Source organism: Gymnoscopelus microlampas (assembly GCF_963454915.1).
Source record: "Gymnoscopelus microlampas genome assembly, chromosome: 12".
NCBI classification, from domain to species: Eukaryota; Metazoa; Chordata; class Actinopteri; order Myctophiformes; family Myctophidae; genus Gymnoscopelus; species Gymnoscopelus microlampas.
The window spans coordinates 20,705,949-20,731,424 of NC_139949.1; the positions used below are offsets into that span (position 1 = coordinate 20,705,949).

The following is a 25,476-nucleotide window of genomic DNA, read 5'->3' on the forward strand; positions in this document are numbered from 1 at the left end:
CCTGTATCTAAACACCACAGCACCACAGAGGTTCTTATTATTCTGTTAACTTGCGTGGTATTCACTAAAAGATTAGATAAAGGTAAAAGCCCCAGGTAAAAGTTGGAAAGATGTCCTTGCTGGTTTTGAACTCGGGACCATCTGTGTGCAAGGCCTGTATCTTAACCACTGCTCCACCATGGTTAATACTTTCTTTTAGGTCTCTTGCACATTCTTCACTGAAAGATTAGATAAAGGTGCAAGAGTCAGGTAAAAGTTGGAAAAATGTCCTAGTTAGTTTTGAACTGTGAACCTTCTGGTTACAAGCCCTGTATCTAAACCACTGCACCACAGTGGTTCTTACTCAATCTGTTCACTTGCGTGGTCTTCAATGAAAGCCAAAGTTTGTACTTTTCCCCCTTTAAGTTCCCCAACACTGCCAGGTATTATCATTGTGATACTATTTGAACATACCTCTATTATAGACAAACAAAGTGAGCGTCATCCACACATTGTGATACATATAAATTGGGACACTTTATTGAAGTAAAAGGGTGTACACAGTGACAAGTCTGAAATGAGGAATGAACTACAACAGGCTTGTTTACTGTACTGGGAGACTGGGAGAGAAAGAAAATCAACAATTTCATCAGATGCCAAGATATTTCTCTCTAGACATTTTATATTGCTGGCTACCATTTTAGATATAGGCTACTACTGTGTGGTAAAGTTAAGAGAAAGTGGTTTAAAAATAAATCAGGCTTTGGAGGTGTGATAATTTGTGGCAAGAAACTCCCATTTCTCAATTAAGTAATCAAGCAGCTTACAGTAGCTTAATACACAAAAAGCACAAGTAAATGGTGTCACTAACACAAGTGATACACACAAAAGCCTTTTTGACTGACATTTCAGACCAGTACCAATACGAAAATCCGGTACACAATGCTCAAGAGTACCAATGGAGGAGGGAATACCGGCCAAACTTAATTTAGATTACAGCCTACAGTAGATTCATTTGAATTTAATATGTTTATTGACAGATAAAAGTTGACAGAAGAGGAAAACAATCATGTGTTTGTGTTAACAATGTGTTAACATTCAATAAACACAGATTACAAACAATCTAAATATTGGGAGATAGTGAAAACACTATTAGAGTGAGTATTTGGACCTGGTAGTTTGATTTTGCCCATGTGAGTGTCCATCTAGCCTGTACGACACTAACTGCATCAGAATGAAAAGGGGATGAAATTAATATTAATAGTGCATTATAAAGTGTAGAATGTTTCCTATTCACAACTGGTATAATGATACTGCAAAATGAAAACCAGTAAAGATATATGGAGGTAGAATCAGGAAGAATAGGATGACAAACATAGCTACATACTGTACTGTATTGTACTGTACTGTACAGTACACCTAGCTGCACCTGTTGCTGCAGTAGACTGGGCAATCGAAAAAACAAGTCTGAGGCATGAAATGATCAGCAGCAATAAACAAAATGCCACCGATTTGCAAACAATAACATAAGAAAAAATAAGCACAAAAAGGAATGGCACTGGTGTGCAAAGGATGACAAAGAAATGCAAGAAAAGGAATGGCACTGATGTTCAAACAATATCAAAGAAATGCAAAATAAAGGAATGGCACTCATGTGCAAACAGTGACAAATAAATGCAAAAAGGGAATGGCACTGGTGTGCAAACAGTAACAGCGTGCCTTAATTAGTGGTTTGCAGAGTGGTTCCAAAAACAAATCAGGGCAATCACTCCACCATAGGCATGTTATTATTGGCTCATGTAGTATTCGCTGCATTTCACGTTGAAACTCATTCAGTTAGCAAAGTGTTCAATAAAACATAGCAGATGTCACTCACGGAATATTTATAGAATGGATGGAGATCAATCTAAAGTACTATTAAAACCAGAATAAGTATAAAAAAATAAATCAAGAGGAAATAGGAACATCTCACAGTAATAAAACAAAAAACAATGGCTTTGTAGATGACATTTTTTCACTTGACTAGAGTTTTACCATCAATCACGTCTTACAACATTAAGACATCTAAGTTAAGGATGGAATGGGGGATATAACTTGTTTCACATTGGTAAATATTGGAGTGGGGTGCTGAACAAGTGCACTGAGTAATACAGGTAAGTACCAAAATAAAGGAAACGCCAAAATCAAATGTGTAAAACTCTCATGGGACATTACCATACTATTCTTTCGGTATTTGGTATACACTGTACATGGCTTGAAGACATCAATGCCATCGGCAGAGGTACTGTGTGCTTCACCATACAGGAAGTTATCCACGTTCTGCTGATGTGCATTGCATCCCTCCTTAACCATCGAGTTTCATTTGTTTTGGTAATCACCTGTAATATCAAAGAAAGCTCAACTCTGCTATGTTCTTCTTTTTTTTTAGGGGAGATATATAGGATGCAATGTGGCATTAGGACGAGGAAGGGGCTCAGGCCTTCAGGACTGAGTCGTACACCTGGTAGACATACTGGGAGACCTCAGGGGCCCGGCACTTCAATGACAACTACAGAGAGAGAGAGAGAGAGATCAAAAGGTGTGAGAATCCGAACATTTCTTTTTACATAGTTATTTGGGTAAACAATTTCTATAAAAATTAAATTACATTATAAACATGTTACAACACTATGAGGTAGTTATAAGCACTCACTCATAAATATTCATAATGCTTTATAACAATAATCAACACATTATGAAGCATTTTATAAAACTTCAAAATTGCTGGATCATAGTGTAGTATGATTATCAGTTGTAATAAATCATAATGATTTGATAATACATGATAATCACACTATAAGTGGTCAATGGAGTGCTTAAAGTAAACTAATGACTTCAATCAATTTGTGTTTTCTTGCACACATTTAATGCTATTTTTTAACTTTACTTAAAGTACACAATGACCACTTAGAGTAACTTATAATCACACTATAATGCATTATAACAGCGATTATAATGCAGTACTAAAATGTACCACAACTCTATAATTACTTAAATACACTATGATTATGGCCAAAAGAAAGAATATAAATTCCCCTGAATATTTCAGGATTAGCACACTTTCATAATGCTACTAATAGTAATAATTAAATATCTTTCAAAATAAAGTACTGCAAAACAGATAAAATGACACAATCATGTAGACATAAAATACATAACAGAGAAGGTGCAATAAATAAAGCAACAGACACAATCAAAGCATCAAGTAATTGAAAGGTCTAAAAATGGGTTTCGTGAAGTGAGCAACTTTGATGATGGAAAGTGGACACTAAATGATAAACTGACAAAGTACCATTACCTAGTGTCCCTTGGCATTGTAAGTTATATATTGTCTGTCCCCTTCCCAGAAATGGCAGCTGTTGAGAAGATGTCAGCACCCAAACAAAGGTGGATCCCTTACCGTGTAGTTGGGATTGCCGGGCTGAATTCGGAGCTCAGCCAAGATCCAGATGCCATTGGTGAGTTTGAGGGACTGGTAGAGCATGTCCTGTCCCTCCACGTTCCTCTTGGCAATAGTGTAGATATTGTTGCTCTGCAGCTTCCCCGACACAGTATCTACAAGACCAGAGTCAACGATTCAATATTGTTTCTCATTAAGAAACCTTCTGCTCCTGGTTATGTACCTTTACTGACTCACAGAGACTAAAGCCTGATTTATACTTATAAATAGCAGATCTGCAAGCTCACAACGTTGTCGAGGGGCGACGCACTGCAAGCTTGTAGATCTGCTATTTTCGGTGCACGACACGCAACCAAGTATAAATGGCGGATTGTCACCTTGCCTCAATAATGACAACCACACTTTACCTTACCAGCATGCTGGAAAAGAGCAGCTCAGCGGAATGTAAAAAAGCTTGTTAAAAGAAATGTATTAAGCGTTCAATTTTTTTTCTATGGCTGCTGGCTTACAATGTGATAAAACAAATTGAGAAAAATAAAAAGGAAAGGATCATTGGGGCAACTCTGCAATACTCGTCATTCGTCAAACATCTTTACATTCACATTAGTGTATGCACTGGATAAAACTTCTCTGCTCCCCCATTTAATTCAATCCATAATCTACTCTGACAAAGTCTTCATTGTTAGAACGTGGTAACATAGGTTTAATTCAAATACATACATTAGCTGGTTAAAGCACACACATCCACACCTAAGTTTCCCAGTACAACCCTACTGGAGCAGTTGGGGTTTAAGTGCCTTGCTTCAAAGGTGGGTACTGATGAAGGGTTGAGTGTTACTCATTCACCCATGTGAATGTATGGAGATTATGCTTATTACTGTGTATATGCTATAGAGAATATATATACCATAAATTGTACTGTGTTGATTTAAATCGGCAGAGTGCACAACTGGTAACGTTTAAAATTCCATGAGTAAAATTAATATTCAGGATTTTACAGTGTATGTGAGACTGACACTATTTGGGGACTAGTCTGACTCAAATGACTGGTCTAGTGGGATTACATCACTGTTCTAGTGGGATTTGAGACACAGCACTGGTCTAATGGGAATTCAACCACACATGCTACAACTACCAGAAAACCTGAACTGTGGACTGTGGAGCCATTGTTGTTCTGTGGTTATGTGCTACAGCAAGACTTCTAAGAGCTGCAGCCATTGCGTTGCCATACACTCAGTTGTTAGGATAAACACTAGCAGGATTATGAGAAACTTCTGAAAGGAGGGGGTTTGAGGGCTCCTTCAGGCAAAGGAGAAGTGAAAGGTCACCAAGACATGCATGTGGATGGAGAGAACAGAAGAAAAACTAAATCAAGATGGTTTCTGACTACAGGGATCCCTGTTTGTCCATCATTGTTAAGCATCTCTGCAACAAAAACAACTGGCAACACTATAAGAACGATTGTTTGTTCAAACAATTGTTAATTAAAATACTAATAAAACAAGTATGTACTACAAAGTAATTAGGACAGCAAGTAGACATTCTATCTAGATTCTATATACAAGGTTATAGATTATGCCCCGCACTCATTAGATATTTCCTATACAGACTATCTGAGAGACATACCTGCATTTAGATGACACTCCTTAATCTGGTACTGCAGCTCATTTTCGTTGGGGATGTCCTTCCAGGTGGCTAGGAACACCTGGCGCTCTGTAAAGGAAAGGGACAACAAAATGAGAGAAATGAATGAGGCAGAAGCAAAACAATTTCCCCTTAGTAATAACAATAGTAACTATGTATTTAGAGTTAGGTTTAAAATAGACTTCAGAGTGGTTAAGAAGGGTTCGGATTGAGGATTCTTGGTTGTGTTCTAGCTCATTCCATCAAAATGCCAGTTTTATAAATAAAAATAAATAAATAAATAAAAGATTAGCAGATAAATAAAATGTTAAAGTTAATTTTTAAACAAACAGGTACACAACAGTGCTTTTAATTCAAAGGGAATATGGACCCTTCAGTTTGGCACAAATGTTATGGTGAGGATGACTTTATTCTTAACACATGATCAAAATAAATATGTGTCACTGAAAACTTGACGTACCCATTTTTCCATCTTCTACAAAGAATATATTGAGTGGAATAAGCCCACTGAAGTAGAAGACATCTATGTTGTTCTTCACTGCCACCTGTAGATGTGGTAAACAAAACAATTATATGAAATTGACATTTATAACATTAGGCGAAATATGATGGCTTTGTTTTAAATGCAAACTAACATCTTAATGTTACTTACATTCATAATGCACATACAGTACACAAACTGCTCAATGGCGACAGCTTTTGTTCGATGTGACACAGTGTCATTATATTGCATTGAGTTGTTTGTTCTAAGGTGAGTGCATGCTACTTAGTTTAACACTGTGTTTTAAAATTACTTTTTTCTGTTTCATAATTTTTTACCTTTCATGTTCTGTTAGCTGCTACACCTCTCTGATTGGCGTGTCAAAGACTCAACTCATTGGAAATTGTATATTTTGCCCATTATTCGAATAACATAAAATATACAATTACCTGACCCTATTTCATAGAAATGATGTTCTGTGTGTGAATTGATAAACTAAGTGTATGTGGCAGGCCACTGCTGGTGTCATACCTGAAGATTATTGAGAGGGTCCATCTTCATGACAGGACCGATGGTGTTGAGAGGAAGGGAGAGGTCAATGCTCTGACTGGGCATCAGTGGAGTGTGAACGGGCAGAGGGCTAGTGGGTATCATCCCAAAACTAGACACAAAAAGCAACCACAAAATCAATCAGAGATGGGCTTTCAATCTGCAACTATTGTCGGAGTTTGGAGAAGTCAAATTATATTCATGCTTATGCAAGAGGGGTTTGACTTGGTTTTGTGTTATATTCCTGTGTGTGTCAGTAAGAGTAGTGTCACACACCGAAAATAGTTGATCTACAAGCTCACAACCTTTCAGGATGGGTTGTGACTCTTGTGACCTTCTAGATCGGCTATTTTTGCTATTTGTCGACATATAAATGACTGAAGAGGTTAACTACACTATGATGAAAAATGCAGTTTCAGTTTGTCCCCAAAAAGTGTTTGTTTTACATCTACTGTATATTACTGATACTTTATACACACAAACCTATTCTTGTTGAACTGGACAGCGAAGTCGGTCATATGTTGCAGTGCCTTATTGGTAAAGGTCATGTCCATATACATGTGGCCTTGGCGGCGAGAGAAGGTTCCAGAGATTTCTAGCCCCTTGGCTTTCACTGCCGGCAGCCACACCTAGTAAAACAGACCAAAGAAATACTCATGAAAATCTATCTAGTGTCATATGACAACAGGGATTCTGATTGGATCGTGACCTTGCAAACATACAACCACACTTTGCTTGCTTAACCACATGAACCCTAGTGTCCCTATACTGGGCATGACATAATAGGTGAACATTCGGCAAAAATGTTGTGAGCTTGTAGATGGGCTATTTTTGGCAAAGAGATTTGATGTAGAGGGGAAAAACAGGAGGAGGCCAAGTAAAGACCCCAGGGGCACTCCGGTCAAGGAAGTATACTGTAGGTGTTCAGTGATTAAACACTTTTACACTTTAGTTTACATTAAAACCTCTTCATAGTCAGCCATTTTACATTACTAGATGTGAGGGCTGGGTAGTAAATACTCTTATTGCACATACCATTCCCCTGCAGACAGGACAGTGTAGAGAAAAAAGAAATGAAGGGCAGAGACCCTAACCAAAGCAAAATAATTTATGTCCCCAGCCGACATTGCAAAATACATGGCTGACGCGCTATCCAACCAGCTAGCAACACACCGCTGCATTTATGTTGTAAAAAAGCATGTGACTGTATCACAGCTGTGTGAACTCACAGATTTGGGTGCAGCGTAGCCTCCAGTGGTGATGGCCATGCCTGTGGAAAGCTCAAACAGATCGTTGAGACCGCTGCTGCTGACTGCTGCTGCAGGTGCTGGCGTGGGAGAGGGTGCAAATGTGTTGGGGACAGACGAGGGGATAAAGTTCTGTCCCACCTGAATCAACAGACAACACACACCAAATTTCAGCATCAAAAAGTTACCTTCAATGTGCTTGACTGGCACACCGGAGATTTCAAGCTACTGAGAGGATCTGAAAGAAATTGGATCATTCAAGTTAAAAGAATCTGCATTGTTGGCAAGCGTCTGGTGAGCTACTGTGCATTTCAAAATGTGACTACTTTCACTGATCAGCCCAAGCTCCAATCCCATACTGACATTAATAACTTCCCTGTCAGGTCCCCACACCCCAATCAAATGCCATGGAAGGCCAAAAGGTGAGGCATGCATGACTAGAGTGACACTACATTAGGTCATTCAGCTCCTAGGGTGGCTGTCTTTGGTGGGTTAAGTTCAAGGCTAGAAACTAAAAGCATGCAGCATGCAGATAGGCGAGCAGGCGGCTTAACGAAAGGGCTCAACTTACTGCTGGACTTCCCCCAACACCTCCGCCCAGGTCTCCCCCGAGCTACAGGAGAGAGTGAGAAGAGAGGCGCCCATAGCCAGCGTCCAAAACAAAAAGACAGGACAGATGGATAACAGAGACAGACAGACAGACAGACAGACAGACAGACAGGGAGACGTACTTAGCAACAGCAAACCACCATTAGGAGGGACCCTCACCTCATGGAAAAAATCACCTCCACATATTGTTAAGACATGAGGATAAGAGTACAAATCTGTCCAAGCTGTTCCATCAGTTTGGAGAAACCAAAACCTGAATGTTAAAGGTGGAAATGGAAGATAATCAAAATATATTAGTACTGCGGTGTGAGTGAGCTAGTTGTCAAAGGATAGAAGTTTGTGAACTGTCAAAGGTTTGGAAAATGTCCAGAACACCCCCCCAAATCCGTTCCTGGAGAACAATTCCATGGGGAACTGAATTCCACCTAAAAAAATAATCAATAACTCTTTGTATTAACATTATTTGTTGTTATTTATTAAAGAAATCCTAATAGAAACCTGATTTAAAAATGTAACCTTCTGCAGTGTTATATCTACTGAATATACTGTAGCCCACCTGCGTACCCTAATCTAATCCTCCCGTAGAGAACCTTCCTGTGGTATGTGTTGTTCATGCATGGGAGCTGTACGTTTTTTGTCTGGCTCCTTCCTTGTTGTGGTGTACAAGCCGTAGGCGGGTATCAATCATGTCTGCAGTCACAAACTACCACAAATTTACTGTGCTTTTTGAAAACACCTCTGAGATCAGGTGATGTAAATCCCATGGCAAATAGTTTCACACCTATCATTTGGAGTAGATACTGTACATTTGCACTGTGTCACAGAATCGACTTGAGTTTTGATTTACAGGGTATAAATCCCATAGCCTAAGCTATGATTGGTTAGTACCTCACGTGCAACCTCTTGACAAATCCACAGCTGGTTGCAGATTATCTAGAATTAATGTGCTCGTTATATTCTTGAGTTCAAAATACCAACAAGACTTGAGATTTTTTTTTAAATGCAGTAGAGTGATTTTTTTTGTTTTTTTGTGTATTTGTTTTGTATCTAATATTGGTTGCATGGTTGATGAAACACTTGTGAACCACCTGATGTATGCAGATGACCTGGTGGTCCTCCGTCCCAGTAGTGCTGGTTTACAGCAGCTCCTTGACATATGTTCTAAGTATGGTGTGCAACATGACAAAAAAATACAATGCCAGCGCGTGTTCCCGGGACTCACCAAACTGTCGAGGCCTCCTCCCAGAAGGTCCACGGCACCCATCTGCATGGAGGATACCTGGGGGACGTTGACTGGAGGTCCCAGGTCCAAGTTGAGCAAGTCTCCCAGGAGGTCACCCTGGCTGGGGATGACGTGTGGTTGCTCCATAGTAGGAGCGGCTGGCCCTCCACTCACGGGACTCTCACCTGTGTTGTCGATACTGCCATGGGAGAGAGACCATTTTTTTAAGACCATCTCTACTTAGGGATGGGTGCTATGGAAGTGCGATGAAAACATTGTATTGTGACAAATAATTTACTTTTACATTTTTCACAAATTTTCCAAAATAGCCGATCTATAATCTCACAACATGTCACACTGCGACGCGTTGTGAGCTTGTAGATCGGCTAATTTTGCTATCTAAAATCCCACTCTCATATAATGATATCGATATAATAAACATATTGCCCTGTCCTATTTCTTCTTCTGCAGATCTCAGTAATGCTGGAGTCAAATTCAGGGCTTTTGGAGGAGGGGGGGGGGGGGGGAATGGGAATTTTGGATCCTGTTTGCCCCTAACCATTAGAGGGCCCCTACTATGTAGCCTCTAGCACCCCCATTCAGGCATGAACGGGCCGGATTGGTAAAAATGCGACTTCATGCGGGCTGGGTTACTTTTCGTCAAAGCTAAGAGGCACTCATGTCATGCACACACACGGAACACTGACATCCATGTTCGTAGTGCATAGTTTATATATAATGCTTAATAGTACAATTAGCTAAAACCAAACAGTACATATTAGTGTTGGACGCTGTTATATTCAAACCTTTCCTTCCTCTATTGCATTTGGCTGTAACGTGGTTGGATCTAGAATCCCTCAGCTGGGCAACATAATTACAACACACTTTAGTAGTCTATTAGTACAGCAGAAAGACAGGAAAAAGAAACAAACACAGAATCCTTGTCAGATTCGAACCCAGTGCATCCCAGATAGATCCATGCCTGGTAACGTTACACACACACACACACACCGGTTGAGCCAAGGCACCCAAGACCTGAAAGCAACGTGCAAAATACCCTATGGCAACTGGAGGGCTGTTTGGCTCGTAACTTGCGGAGTGCGCACACTGACACACATGCACACAGGCTGCTGGGTTAATACAAAAATCCATATTTTATTTCACTGTGCAACCATGTCATCCTAACTACCGATCTTAATAGCACAACACACAACTCGTAGTTCGCTACTCACCTGGGATTCCTGTTGTAAAACTTTTTTTGCTTTTAAAATGCAAAGAAAAGAAAACTGTAAATACGTCAAGAAAGCGACAGGGTGAATTCTCTGTGCTTCTGTCTGTGTGGAGTAGATTATTTTGTCCCAAATCGCTTATTTTATTCAAATCGATTTTCTTTTTATAATGTATTAACTCGATTAGTTCGATTAACTGCTGCACCCATAACTGGCATGAAAACATTAAGCTTTTCAAAATAGATTAGTGACCTGCTGTGCTGGATGGGGAGGTGCTTGCGGTGGATGCCGTGGCTGCCTTCCACAAAGGCGTTGGGGGGCTTGTGGTAGACAGAGGCCAGTGAGCCGATGTGGCAGATGAGCTCGTCCAGCAGCGTGGGCTCGATCAGGTCCGTCTCTTCCGAGATGAGGGGCTTCTCAGACAGCACCACCTCCTTGGCCGTCACCGGGTCGGTAGACAGCAGGCGCCAATAGATGTAGCCCCTGTCGCGCAGGTCAGGGTTGTCGGAGTCCTGCAGAGAAGACAAGCGCAGACATGCCAAAGGAGATTTGGTTTATATTTTTATCATTCAGTTCATTCAGTTTATGACAGTGCACTCTAAATTGTGACAAATATGTGCGCTGGCCATCGAATTTCAATGCACTTATAGTGCCACTAATATAAAAGTTAATTGAGAGCCCTGACAGGACTTCCTAGGAATGACTGATGACCTGACTGGCGGAGTAGACAAGCTTACCAGCAATAGTCGGCATTTCCCTACCTATTTGTAGGTGCATGTGCATGTATATTTGAGCTTGTGTGTGTGTGTGTGTGTGTGTGTGTGTGTGTGTGTGTGTGTGTGTGTGTGTCACCTGAGTGGCAAGGCTGAGGACCTGCTGCACCAGTTCCTGGGTTTCAGACGGCTTCTTGAGGAACAGTTTGACGATGGCAGTGAGAAGTGTGAGCTGGACCTGAAAGTCACAACGACCCCATTCGCAACATACAGAAGTTAATTGTCATTTATAGTATAAACAGTAGTCAATTTGACCAAATTCAATAGATTATGATTCAACTGAACCAGGTTGACATGACTTCTTTGGTTACATGGAGCAGCTCCACATCCATGGGTCTCACCTGGGTGCTCTCATCATGGAAACCCTCCAGGAAGCTCTCCAGCAGCTCGTCGGCATTGTCGATCCTCTCGGCGTACTCGCCCACGATCCATATCATGGCGGCGCGAGCGTCTGGCTCGTCCAGGGAGTCCAGGTTCTCACACAGCGTGGCGATGATGCTCTCGTATCTGAGCAAAGACAAGAGGTGGTCAGAGTCAGACGGCCCTAATGCCCGCTTAGTGTTAACCCATCATTGCCAATTCTACAAATGCCTTCTAAATCAGTAGTTGTCACACTTTCAAGATGTTTCAAAAAGGTTCAAAAATAGCAGATGTACAAGCTCGCAGTGCGGCACGAAGTGATGTGCTGTGAGCTTGTATCTGCTATTTTTGAATAGTCAACGCAAAAATGACACAGATGCTTTCCTGGTTTTAATGGGTTTTAATGTGTTGCATTCTTGCACATCGCACATTCCTAAGAACTTGTTCAAGTCTATAATATAATCTAATAGGATATCAAGGTGTGTCGGGCAGCTGGTCCACTTACTTGTTGGGGTACTTGCGGAAGATGTCCCTGATGACCACGATAGCCTCCTGGACCACATAGTTGACCTTGGTCTGGATCAGGTCCAGCAGGGTGCTCACACAACGCTCAGCTGATTGCTGGGTTGGGTGAAAGACAAGTTAGAATGAAAATAAACTATCTTGTGTACCTTAATCTTAAAAAGGTACACATATTAACTGTTGCTTTTTAGCACGATTATTAGTAATGTATTAGTTCTATATTTGTCATCATTAAAGCAGCACTATGTAACTTTCCTCTACTATCCCGGATTTGAACCCGGTTTCCTGCGCAAGTGCTGACTTTTTTTACCATTGAGCTAATTAGAGTCGGCCTGCTTGCCCGGAAGATAAATTGAATCTTGACCATCAGCTCAAAATTCGTGCCAGATCCTGTGTCTAGGTGAGACATGACCATTGACATGATTTAAATCTCTCAATAGAAAAGCAGAGAGACAAAATACAACCACCCCAATTGTTATATTGTATTAACATACACTACCATACAGATTGTAACTTTTTCTTAATGAATAACATGTAATTGTGTGTCCATAGTGAGGCTTTAAGAATGTAATTATTTACACAATACTAACGACTACCACGTACTAAAACTCAATTAATGGTCTTTATAACCGTGTAGCTAAACACAGAATTATAGGTAATAATACCCCAAATCTACAAAGTCATTTTACTCAGAACATTCTAAACTAATTGTACTGTCTAGGTTCTTTCTCCCACCTAATATTGACGTGCTTTACTAGCATTAACAGGTTCCTATTCCAAAGTTGGAGGCTGTTCAAACTACGTAATCGCAGTAAAACACTTATTTACTAAAATAGGGCTGTACCGGTCCACTTTAAATGATCTCCTGAATGTTCTTTTTTAAATGTGCTAAACCGTTAAATCTTATATATTTTTTTGCTAATCAAGGAATGCTGCACACACTTCATTTGATCTCCTTGTATTACAAATTATTTAAGTAGGTAATTAACGGAAACACAAACAGAATAGCTGATGAACAAAAATGACGTTATTGTGAGGACGGAGGCAAAAAACTGAAAGGAAAAAGCTGCATTTTCTGTGGCTGTAGCCTACATTTTGAGTGCTATGTATATAATGATGTCCAGCTTCCCGTTATATCCTACATTGTCAGACTGTACTAAATGCAAGGTACTTCTTAAATGATTTATACTCGGTTGTGTCGCACAACTAAATATGACTGATATTTAGGTAACTAAATATTACCTCCACTTTGATGGCGCAGCGCCCGATGGCTCTGACTGCCTTGCGCACAAAGTCCACATCCACTTCTGTGGCATACTCCTTCAGTTCAGCAAGCACCTGGAGGATGGAGAGCACAGCAATGAGCATTGAAGCTACAAAATGTCCTTTGTCTCCCTCTCCTGATGGAGAGAAGTAATTGCAACGATGACCAAACTACAATATACAATATATCGTTGCCGTATATTCTATTCTAACTTTTTCTGTTTTGTTTGTAAATTAACGCCCTACTCATCATACAACAGCGTCACACAAAAGTATCAAAAGTAACAGATCCACAAGCTCGAAACGCAGCACAAAGTGACACGTTTTGAGATTGTCGATCTGCTATTTTTGTAGTTGAATCCTGAAAAGTAACTGTTTCAGACATATGAGGTTTCCACCCGACAGAGACAATATGCTATCTATATTATAGATAGCGGCGTATGTAGTGACCAATCCGGTCTACTTCAAATAGCATCCTGACACCAGGGTCTAAATTTCTCAATGTTAGTCCATCTCCCACCAATGCAGCTAGTTATATTGTATCAACATGGTCTACCATACACATTCGTTAAAATACAATTTTATTCATTCAAATAAGTCCAGGATTGTAGTACAGTGTAAGGTACCGATAGAAATAAATATTCTGGAGGGACAGGTTTCTTTGGCACTGCAATAAAAGTCAGTGTTTTGGCTTTTACTTGCTTGTTAAAAGTTATTCATTATCTATGGGAGATACCCATAAGGGCTGTCAATTCTTCCATGGACTCAGATTCAAATCCAGATTTGCCGTCTTGGAATATGAAGGTTCCTGGCTCCTCCTGGCACGTCAAAGTGCAAAATACTTAAATGAATCCATTAAGACTGGGAACGCATCTGTGTCTTAATAAGAAATCGAGAAAATGTGTGCAAATCTTTGAATATATATACATTTTTAACTCAAGTATTTGCTTCTGGGGGGTCCCTGGAACAAAACATTTTGAGATGGGGCGGACAAATACATGTCATTTTGGGGGTCTTTCACAAGAAAAAAGTTCATGAGTTCATTGTAGATCTGCTATTTTTGAATAGCCCAAAGTATAAAATAATGGCTATAGCTAAAAAACTAAAATGATACAGTATACGTTCCCGGATTGAATGGGTTAAATAAGCACTAGAAGCACAATGGTACCTGGGCTATGTTGGCCTGTGAGGCCAGGCGGATCATAATGTCCAGCTTCTCCAGTTTGACATAGATGGGATCGTTGTACTTGACGAAGAACACCTTGATCTCCTGCTTTAGGATCTCAGGCCTACACAAGGGAGAAACAATAGGACAATTATGTCATTTTACCCTCCAGTTCTTAGTAATTGATGGGCACTGCACGGTATCTTCAGGGCAACTGTCTAAAGCGTAATACTATTAACCACTTAAACCCTATAATACGTCACTGACAGAGGTCCCCCAAGGGCCTGCGCTTGGCCCCTCCTTTTTTCCCTCAATACCAAATCTCTTCATCGAAAATCTACAGCTTCTATGAGCTTGTTACTTTAGCCGAATGTTTGCCCATTTTTGCTGAACATTCACCTAAAATGACATGCTTAGCGTAGGGACCCTAGGGTTCATGTGGTTAAAAAGAAAATGGCATGAAAATCTAACCCGGCAAATGTATAGTGGCCTTATCAGAGTAAAACAGTTGCGCTAGATCGTGTATTTTAATAGCTTTTTTTTATGTGAGATCTGACGTTCATAGTGATAGAACACTGTCAAAAAAACAAATAACAGAAGTCTCGTTAGACGATATCAAAATCTCGAGATTTCAATCTTGTCTAGTGAGACTTAGGGTTTTTTTTTTTTTTTTTTTTTTTGTTGCATAGTGTTCTGTCACTATGAACATCAGATCTCACAAAAAGAAGCTAAAAAAAAGCTATTAAAATACGCGATCTAGCGCAAGGCCTATCCGCGCACGTTTTAAGCTGTGGCGGACCCGGGATGGAGTTATGACATTTTTCTACTGTACCATTCATCCTAAGATATCATAACGTCATAGAAAAGCTAAGAAAACCTTAGTCCAAAATTCCCCTTTAATTGCCTTACCTTTTCTGGACGATGAGGTTGATGTTCCTCAGGGCCACATACTGGACCTCTGGCTCTCCAGAGAGCAGGGTGACCAGCGGTGGGGACAGCTTCTTCAGCAGGGTGTTGTAGTAGTCAGAGTCTTTGGGCAGCAGCTCCAGGAACTTCATCAGCACCTTGACCGCAGACAGCACCACCGCCGAGTTGGCGTGCGACAACCGAGGGGTCACGCGCTCACAGATGCTTTTTGAGGACGCGGAGGAACAAAGGATATCATTACAATCCATTGTAAGTATCCCTCTCCATAACAGCATTCTCTATTATTAAATGACAGGTTCTTTGACACAAGAGCTGTGTTTACAAGTAAGTTGCCTTAACTAAGGGACTTCATACTCAAAAATTGATTATTCATGCTCAGACATGAAGTGATATTGGTGCACCCTAAAATGGTGTATCACTGATGTGGCATACCTTGGTAGTTACACATCCTCAATCAATTGCTCAATTCAATTGCTATGAGGGGATAACAGTGGATGCTTTGGTACCATCGTTAGAGTTACTCCAGTGGTCTTAAACTAATGGTGCTGATCAACAACAATAAATAAAATACTTCACAGAGGACATCAGTCCCTGCCTTTGTCTTGTAGTGTGACTTCTACATCCCTGGTCATAGTACAGGTATGATGAGGAGAAACTATCATTTGCATGGTCAATTTAATCTAAACATTACCTTTGAGCCTCTCTTTCATCCTTAGGGTTGTAGTTGGACAGGCAGTCCAGGATGAAGATCTGGCCCCACTCCGTGCACTCATTGAGGGCTGTCAACAACTTGTTGATATTCTGGGGATTCAGGTCCAGGAGGTTGCTGTTCGGGTGGGACTCACTGATCTCGGACAGCGCTGCCACAGCATTGGCTACAACCTAGAGGATGGAAGTATGCACCAAGTCAGTCAAAACCTCAGGGTTTATTTAATTGTTTAGGGTATAAAAAGCAAATGCAGTCAAATACAGTAAGTGCCCTCCATTCTGAGTGTGTTCAGTTGGCGTACAGCTTGACTAGAAATCTGGACAGACAGAGACACAGACAGATGAACAGACCCGTGACTTATAGACATCCCAGTACCTATGTAAAAGAAGTAGTGCGCCTATCCAAGCCTAAATCAGGTACAGCTGCAGGACAAAAACAAACTACAAATAGCCAAGAAAAAATAAATAAAAAACTGTAACCACTAAATTAAGCTTCCATAAATGCACTGTTATGGCCAGAACAGTCGACACAAGTGTGCCTGACGAATATCGTTCTGGTCCTTTACATTGCATCATCCTTGTACATACGTACCATGGGGTTGGAGTCAGCAATGAGGTCTCTTAAAGAGTCCAGGAAGCCCTGGTCTTCCACCATCTGGGCATTGATGTCATGGAGTTTGGCCACGCACACAGCTGCTGTCTTCCTCACATACGGGTCCTCGTCCTTCAGACATTTCCTCAGAGGTTCACAGAGGTACTCTGTGATCTTATCCACCCGAATGCAACCCATGGTGCGCACGGCCAGAGCACGGATCAGGGGGTTGGGGTCCTCGCAGTCCTGTGTATTGGCAGAGAGGACAATGGTCAGACAAATTAATTCACTTTCTGGGTGGCTATGGGAGCCACTCAGGGATAGAGTGGCCGGGTAGAGTGAACTGGAAACCGCAAGGTTCCCAGTTCGATCCCGGGCTCCCCCAGAGTTAGTGTCGAAGTGTCCTTGTCCTTGAGCAAGACACTGAACCCCTAATTGCTCCCAATGAGCAGGTTGGTGCCTTGCATGGTTTCCTCCGCCATCGGTGTGTGAATGTGTGTGAATGGGTGGATGTAATGCACAATCTATGTAAAGCGCTTTGGATAAAAGCGTTATATAAATGCACCATTTACCATAGTCTTATTCTAATGCCATCTAGCATATAGACACATTTCACAAGTTAAAACTCAAACAATTGCAAGGCTCAACAAACAGTTAGACAGTGTGGGGTCTTGCCTTGACAAAGCTGTTGACTGCCATGATGGCCATATCAGGCTGGCTCTTTGCGTAGTTCATTAAGTAAAGATAGACCAGCTTCTTCAACTCCAGGTTGTCAGTCTGCATGCAGTTCACCACATCTGGAAACAAGGAGCTGAGGGCAGAGGATGACATCTCTGTCAAAAATCACCTTTAAGACATTTCATTTAAAAAATATGTCACACTAAAATATCCTCACTAGGAAGACACTGAGAAATAGAAATAGAAAATGGGTGAATGTGTGAGCCTGAAGTGTTTCCTACAGTACCTGACATCCTTGCCCACGGTCATGGCAGCAATGACCTTCTTCACTGCCTCCTTCCTTTTCTCCTTTTTCTCATTGTTCAGTTCTGCCTTCAGCTCAAAGATCTCCCCTGGAGGAGGAACCCCATGTAAGTACAGTATAAATAGTACCAGTAGTATATAGGCTACTAAGCAATATAATGTAAAATCGTGTTTATTTGACCCAATCAGGAAAGGGGCATGCAAATAAAACCTCTTATGAAATCAAGCAAGAGTGCAACAATTAATCAAAATATTAGAATTATAATTTTTATAAAATACATTTTGGTGGAAACCTTGTTTACCCCCCCAAAAGTTCAAAAGCTGCAAATCTACAAGCTCACACGATCTGCAAGTTGGAAGCTTGTAAATCAGCTATGACACCGTTGTACAACAAAGTATAAAATAGGGCTTAAGGTGTTGATCTGACTCATCAATTTAGTCAATTATAAAGAAAAAAATCTATTAGAATGTTTTTGCGTCGATTCATTCATATAAAAAAAACGTGCTTCAAGTTTATTTGATTAATCAAAAACGTAATCAACAGAATAATAGCTAATAAAATAATCTATGCAAATTGTCTATTTCTGCAAAGATTACAGGAATAAAACTGGACTATAAATATCACGGACAATAAGGCTAAAGTCCAAAGTTCTATAGTAAATAGTAAATGAAAAAGTTCATCTATCAAACAGATAACAATCTGATAAAGAAATGAAGATCCAATACTGTAGAAGTATTGTCTCTATCCCTACAAATCTATAAATTTGCTTTAACAAGCAAGCATTCATCCTTTTCAGCTCCAATGTAAACCACAGTGTGTATGTAAAATAAAACACAAATGGCCATAAAGTTTCCAATGTGCATTTGCTTCACATTTGTTAACTTCTTTGGCTTGTGCAGGTGGAAGATGTAATCAATCATTGACATTGTGTTGAACCACTGAGAATGTGACTTTTATTCTTTGTTTTAATATCCTTCATGATCACCTGATCCCTGCAAAGGAGACATGTTACACAGCTCCTCCTCTGTTTACTTTAAAACCAAAATATCTCAGAAATCAGGGCATGGGATGCCTTGTACCATCTAAGGAAAATGTGTAAAATGACATGCTCTGCAACACAGTACAACACCGTACTATAAATACCTGTTGTGCACCTGAAGTGCACACACAGATTCAAACAGTGAGTCACAATAATATTAGGCTACAGGCTTTTTTCAAGCTATTCCCCTGCAACTAAGTGAGAAATGGTTTCTGCCCCATCTTTTAAATACAAAATATGGTTGCTTAGGGTGGAAAACTTGTATGCCCAAAACAGTTAACTTTTATGAAAAAAAAAATTGTCAGAAGCTCTAATGCATTTCATTGGTTAACCACTTTCAACATAACATCCCACTTTGGCGTGAAATTATGTCATTCAAGCCATAAGTGGTTCTCTCATTATTATTTGAGAGAACCACTTAGGTATGTTATGACTAGCCATGGCACTGACTAACAAGTTGCGTGCCAAAAATGGCAGATCTACAAGCTCACGACGCTGTGACATGTTGTGAGCTGTAATTTGGATATTTTCGGTGTGTGACACTGGTGCACAACCAAGTATAATTCAACCATAATATTTTACTGGGTTAGCATGCCACCATTCTGTCCTTCTGTCCTCAGTGCTCACCTTTTTTGTTTGTCGTGAAGTATTTGGAGTCAGTCATGACTGTGGACCTTCAAATCTGTTAAATAGAAATGTACATAATTAATACAGAATGGAAGACAAACCCGGTGCATTTAATAGAAGAACTGAAATTAAACAATGTAATGGACCATGTATATAGAACTGATGAACTTCAACAGACTCAGTGTGGACTAACATGCACAGCATCCAAAACAAGCAAATCCCAATATAGGGCTTCCTGAAGACTAATATTGCATGAAACCTATCCATTTGGTCATTCAATATCATGCAGTAAATTTGGTGCATATACAAAATAGAAGCTGGAAGTCGCCCTGTTGCGATCACTGTTAGCTTATGTTACAATACTAAAAATGTATGATTTGACAGGCCATGCTCAGGCAAACACCACCACACCAATCACAATTAAATACAAGTTGACCAATTTTTACTAATATTTAAACTCTGGACCATTCACAAAAAATGCCATGGTGGAAGATTTACCAGATTAACAGTTACAAATGTCGACCAAGGGTGTTATGTATGTGGCGTTACTGGATTAATAACTTGTAATGCTATAACTATGCAATCATTATGACATTGTAATTGGTCCAAAGGACAATATATAACAGAGGTGGGCAACCATGTGTTTTTGATTTACTGGTAGATCAAGGGACATATTTAAAACATCCAGACAAAGACATCCATTGATTTCTTTGATAACACTTTTCTCTGCAGAGTGCAGTCAGTCACACGTTATCGTTAATATTAAATGATTGACTTATTCTATGTTCTATATTCTAATATTTTGAGTATAGCTAGCTACAGCCTATACAAACTTAAAAGTGGAGGTTATATTTTCACTGTCGACTTGGCTGGTACAGAAGATCCCTGCAGCCTTGGAATAGATCATATGCATAGGTATGCAGCTAAGAGTGGCATGGCTTTAGGACCTAATGCCAATAAGCATGGGACTGATTGTCTGTGGGGAATTTATTACATTTAGATTAGATTGTTGTTGTTATTTGTGGCAGTTTATTATGATGATTATTACAATTATTATTATTCAGAGCCACAGCTAATAGTATACACACATACCAGACATGCCAACAAAACAGAAAGTGCATACACCCAAGGAATAAATTCAAAGTTCCATACTGTGTAGCCATGGTTCACATGACGCTTGACAGTCATGTTTCAGGGCTACATACTGTGTAGTTACCAATCCTTTAAACACCCCCAAAACAGATCCATTATAGCCAACAAACCAAAGCCCATTTTCCATGCCTGCTGACAAAGACTCCTCCTCATTCCTACATGCACATTGCTTCTCTTGACATAAAGCAAAAAGGTAGCCTACATTTCATTCAAATTATTCAAATTCTAATATGATTAAATCAAACCTGCACTATCAGGTACAGCTTTATGTTTACTTCCATTACTGTTTTTCTATTATGAAAGGTTTGACATTGTGCATTGTGCATGAATAACCGACAAGTGAAGCGTATATGGCCTAATAAATTAGTGGAAACCTTAACATAATGCTGTGTTATTATTATTCTCCCCAAAGGAATGTGTCCATCAACTACCACATTATACCCCAAATCACTGCTGTGTAAAGATCACTGTAAATCACTGTAACCCACTTCTGACACCAATATAACGTTTCGCGCACCGAGCTGAGATCAAACCCCAGTCCCCAGCTCGACAGACCCAACAGGCACCGGCAGGTAACAGGCAACCCCAAGAGAGCTAGCTCCCATGAAGGAGCAAGTTATTATGACCGTGTTTTTAGCGGGGTCGCTGCACTATGATCTTAGCCTTATGGATCAAGACTATCATAGTTGTGTTTTATCGAGTCTGACTTTTACTTTCGCATCATGCAAATGTCAGAATCGATCAAATAGAACTATGATAGTCTTGATCCAAGGCTAATATGATCTACCATAGCCTTAATGGTAGTACTTAGACAATAATTTTACTATGAAGTACGATAGTAACTGATTTCAACAATTCCCGTGCCTTGATGCAGTCATGTATCCAAGCACTCCATCGCTTGGCAAGCGACGCGGATGTTAGCTGACGCTAGCCTGCGGTAAAAGGCGCCGGGTGGCGGTGCATTGACTGAACGGGAGAAGTTACTAACATGTTAAATAAAGACGACACACTGACTCAGTCATTATGGCAATGACACCAATGTTATCCAGCGTTTATCAGCGGATCGTGCTCAGTGCCCTTGCGGGATAAATGTCACCGTATGATGCTTGGCTGTCTGTCAAGCAGCGGCCTCCTCCTGCCTTCAGATGCTGCTTGTTGGTTAACATTAGCCTGTCAGCTAGCACAGCAGAACGGCCATTCATGTTAACTGTGAATGGATGGTGGTACATACTCACATTGTTTATAGTCTCAACGACGCTAAACTGCCGCAGAAGGTGCCGGGAGTGTGCCTTGTTGGTCGACTGGTTTTCTGGGGGAAAATGTTAGTTATTTCTTGTGCTTGGTTTTTGCCGCAAAAGGAGAACTGTAGAAAGATGGAGAACGGGAGAATTCCAAGGTCTACGACGATGGTGCGTTCGTGTAATCCTCGTAAATTCTGAATTACTTCCTAGTTTCGACACCGTGTGCGTGGGGTGTGGGTGTGGGTGTGGGTGTGTGTGTGTGTGTGTGTGTGTGTGTGTGTGTGTGTGTGTGTGTGTGTGTGTGTGTGTGTGTGTGTGTTATTTTACGTAATTGTATGCTATATTTGGTGTCATTTGGTGTATAGAAATTGCCAATTTCAACTAGTTGAGGTGCTCTTAAAGGAGTAGTTCACACAAATTCATGGAGATTCTTTTGTTTCTTTGTGCATTCCTGAGCCAATACTTTGATGGCCCGGGTCATCGGTCAATGGGAGTTTTTTTTAGGTTAATGTTATCTAGCTAGCTAGATACCCAACGGTTGTGATAATGGACTTTAAATTATGAACTTGGATTTTACTGCACAATTCCAAACGTGATTAAGTCACAGGAGTTGGGTTGAATAATGTTCACTTACTGACATCTGTTCTGGAATGTCGAACTCCTTGAAGTTTCTGATTTACCAGGGGACCTAAACGCACCATGCATTGAGAGAGGCAAGGGCCTGCCCTGCTAACTTGTTTTGATTGGGTGAGTCTGTGTGGTGACTTTTGCTGCTGCCATGGATGTGGGCATGGATGTGGGTACCCACCTCTGCCATGGATGTAATATATTTACATATACCTCCTCTACTGGGCCCTCTCATGAAGTCCTGTTAAAATAGTTATTATTATTTTAAAGAACAAGAGTTGGAGAGTGCAGAGTGGTAGAGCAGAGTCATCACTTATGGGGTCCTACAAAAGCCTTGGGGAGGGGCTCGACTGGAAAGAGCTTTACCATATAAATAAGGCTATAGTCCCAGGTTCAAATCTGACCCCAGGCTCTTTGCTACATGTCACACCCTCTCCATCTTTACTTTACACTACTAATAACAATAACAATAACAACAATAATAATAATAATAATAATGTTTTGGTCATATCCCACTTAAACAGCTTAAGGGTCTATAGAACAATTTTGGTTTGAGTGTCAAGAAACCAGATTGAAATGTGTTTGTTATTTTGTCGATTTCCCAAAATGGCAACAATCGAAATGAGTCTACATGTAGGTCAGATTTCCAAGAATCTTAACCCTGAAGGCAAATAGTGTTCATTTATGCCTATGGCATACATGTGTAAGGGGTAATAAGGGGTGAATCCAAATTTGCTGTATGTCCAGATCAAGAATGGTGTGCCTCAAAATGGACCATTTAAAGATGGCGGCCACCACTGTGCTGAAATATATTAAAAACATATCCTTTTGACTAAACAAGTTAGAAACTTGATAGAATTTTGATTCTTTAGGTTAGGTTACAACAACAGCTTTCCCTGTTGTTGCTGTTTTCCACCCATGCCTATAGACACCCAGTAGACATTGTCGGTTCTTACAGTTCTGCACTGATCTCTGAAATGTATCCTGAACTTCTACTGATTTTCAGCAATCTAACTCCCTGTTAAAATGCACCAGAATACAGGAAATGACATCTACTGTGTTCAAATGTTTCTGGGGGAGGAGCCCCAAATCCCCTGCTAAACTTGTCCCACCCATATTCATTTATCCGTACAACTTTATGTCTGTGTATCTGAACCTTGTCTTTACTCATTTAAATCCCCTTTTTACCTTTTAATTTTAACTATGGTTTTTTCTTAGCTTTTTACACTTTTATAGTTTTTTTTTCTCAGAAAACATTGGTTTGTAACGCGACTTTGAGTATCTAGAAAAGCATTTTAGAAATTACATGTAGTATTATCATTATTATTATTTCTATTATCTGTGATAAAAGGGTTGTGTACCTTGGTCACACACCTTGAGTAGAAACGCACCCAGCAACGGACGGTGTGGCTTCAGCAAAGACAGCTCCATGCTGATCCAGTACCATCTCAGCCTCCTGATGTATGCCTCACATGTCCTAACTGTGGCAGGATATGTGGTTCCAGAATCTGGCTTCATGCAGTCCATAGTCATCTACAGTGGCATCGTCGCCAGCAAAGATACAAAGATAACCACTGTCATCTTCGACAACGATGGACTGTCTAGGAGAGGAGTGTGTGTGTGTGTGTGTGTGTGTGTGTGTGTGTGTGTGTGTGTGTGTGTGTGTGTGTGTGTGTGTGGGGTATGCTGGCAGGTGCACCCCCCTGTGGGGACCCTCATTATGATTTACATTTGTGTAAAATGTCAAAGTACACCTGAAACCACGAGTCACATGCTAGTTGACACCTACTCTCTCATATTTGCTGAACATGACATTGTCCACATTCTCTAGCTGGTTGTGGCCTGTTCAAGGCAGGGCAACTCCTACTGCAACACATTGCCACTATTACTAGAAGACTGTGATGCAGTACTACTGGACAGCTCCAACAGGTAGATGTGATTTTGTGTATTTAATTGTATCGATCAGTATTTAGGCCTAGTAGCCTAATGTGTAACTCAAAGTGCTTCACAACAACTTGTTATTGTTGCATTATGCACAAGGCTTGCCCCTCCCCCACATCCCGGTGTCTGTACGTAAGTCTTACTACATGCTCACACATATATTGTTTAGAAGTATCATATTGTTTGTGTGCTTACATTTTCTAGGGGTTTGTCTGATGAGAAAATAAATAAATAAAGATTGATTGATATATTTTAGAGAAGTGGTTGATCATTGGTTGATGTAGGCTAATGTTTCACATTGTCACCTTCATTAGTGAAAGTCAATATTCACCTGAGAGCAATGAATCAATTCAAGAAATTGATGAATCAATAAAGTCTAATATAAATGTATAGAAAATATGCTTGGTTCAGCCATTTTGCATGTCATGACTTGCAAGCAAATAACTAACGCCCAGATGTTTTGGGGATAAGACTAGGCCTATTCAACAGTGAAGTAACAGTTATATTTTGATCAACATGACATCAATTATTAGCAATTAGCAAATGATCATGTAGGCTAGAAAACAGCAGATAATTGTCCATAATCAGTTGCATGAATGTACCAAAGAATTTGCAATTTGTTCAAAATAATGGGAAATTGCTTATGATTCACATGTGACTAGACAATGCATTGACACTGAGGAAGAGTTGTTATCCCTGTAGCCTATCCTGAATGGACAATGTTTTGGGCTTCTCTTTCCATGTATTGTAATTAACTCTAACAGCGACATTCAGAGCGAGGTGGATGTATTTATACATGTGGTCTGTATTTACACATTGGGGTATTGTGTATACATCCAAGAAGTCAATGCATTTCTTCATAAAGAATGTGGGTAGATTTACTGTATTTCGTTCAGGGAGCCAAACAGAAGAACTAGTAGTGAACTAGTGAGAGTATACAATCCAGCAGATGGTGCTAATGCAACACGTATGGATGGCAACCATATAAAGCTTCACTTATGCTCCGTCGCACGACGGTGTAGCGCGCCGATAACAGCAAACCTACAAGCTCACAGCGCATCGTATCCACCACGCGCTATGAACTTGTAGCTTCGCACCAAGCTCGATACGACACCAGTGTGCGACGAAGTATACATCGATCGCAGCCCACCCGCCATA

The 25,476-nt window shown here is 40.4% G+C and overlaps 1 protein-coding gene across 2 annotated transcripts; it reads right to left on the bottom strand.

Moving 5' to 3' along the window:
* Positions 1–497: 497 nt before the first annotated feature.
* Positions 498–21,927, bottom strand: ap2b1 (adaptor related protein complex 2 subunit beta 1). 2 transcript variants are annotated; one of them, XM_084073359.1, is made up of 22 exons: positions 21,745–21,927; positions 19,358–19,412; positions 17,674–17,779; positions 17,385–17,520; positions 16,710–16,955; positions 16,101–16,291; positions 15,392–15,613; positions 14,486–14,606; positions 13,297–13,392; positions 12,038–12,153; positions 11,514–11,679; positions 11,252–11,350; positions 10,652–10,911; positions 9,171–9,369; positions 7,911–7,952; positions 7,322–7,480; positions 6,576–6,721; positions 6,075–6,204; positions 5,523–5,607; positions 5,045–5,131; positions 3,419–3,573; positions 498–2,527 (listed from the first exon to the last, which is right to left on the bottom strand). In XM_084073359.1, exons 2-22 carry the CDS (start codon positions 19,392–19,394, stop codon positions 2,453–2,455), a joined length of 2,874 nt encoding a protein of 957 aa, XP_083929485.1. In that variant the 5' UTR covers positions 19,395–19,412; positions 21,745–21,927; the 3' UTR covers positions 498–2,452. The 2 variants fall into 2 exon arrangements, with proteins under 2 accessions (XP_083929485.1, XP_083929486.1); XM_084073360.1 differs by lacking the exon at positions 7,911–7,952.
* Positions 21,928–25,476: the final 3,549 nt, after the last annotated feature.

Coding starts and splice junctions, on each gene's coding strand:
- ap2b1 (XM_084073359.1), bottom strand. CDS start 19,394: ATGACTGACTCCAAATACTTCACGACAAACAAAAAAG. Junction 13,393..14,485: donor CACAGGCCAACATAGCCCAG/GTACCATTGTGC, acceptor TCCATCCTCCAG/GTGCTTGCTGAACTGAAGGA. Junction 7,481..7,910: donor GTGTTGGGGGAAGTCCAGCA/GTAAGTTGAGCC, acceptor CTGTTGATTCAG/GTGGGACAGAACTTTATCCC.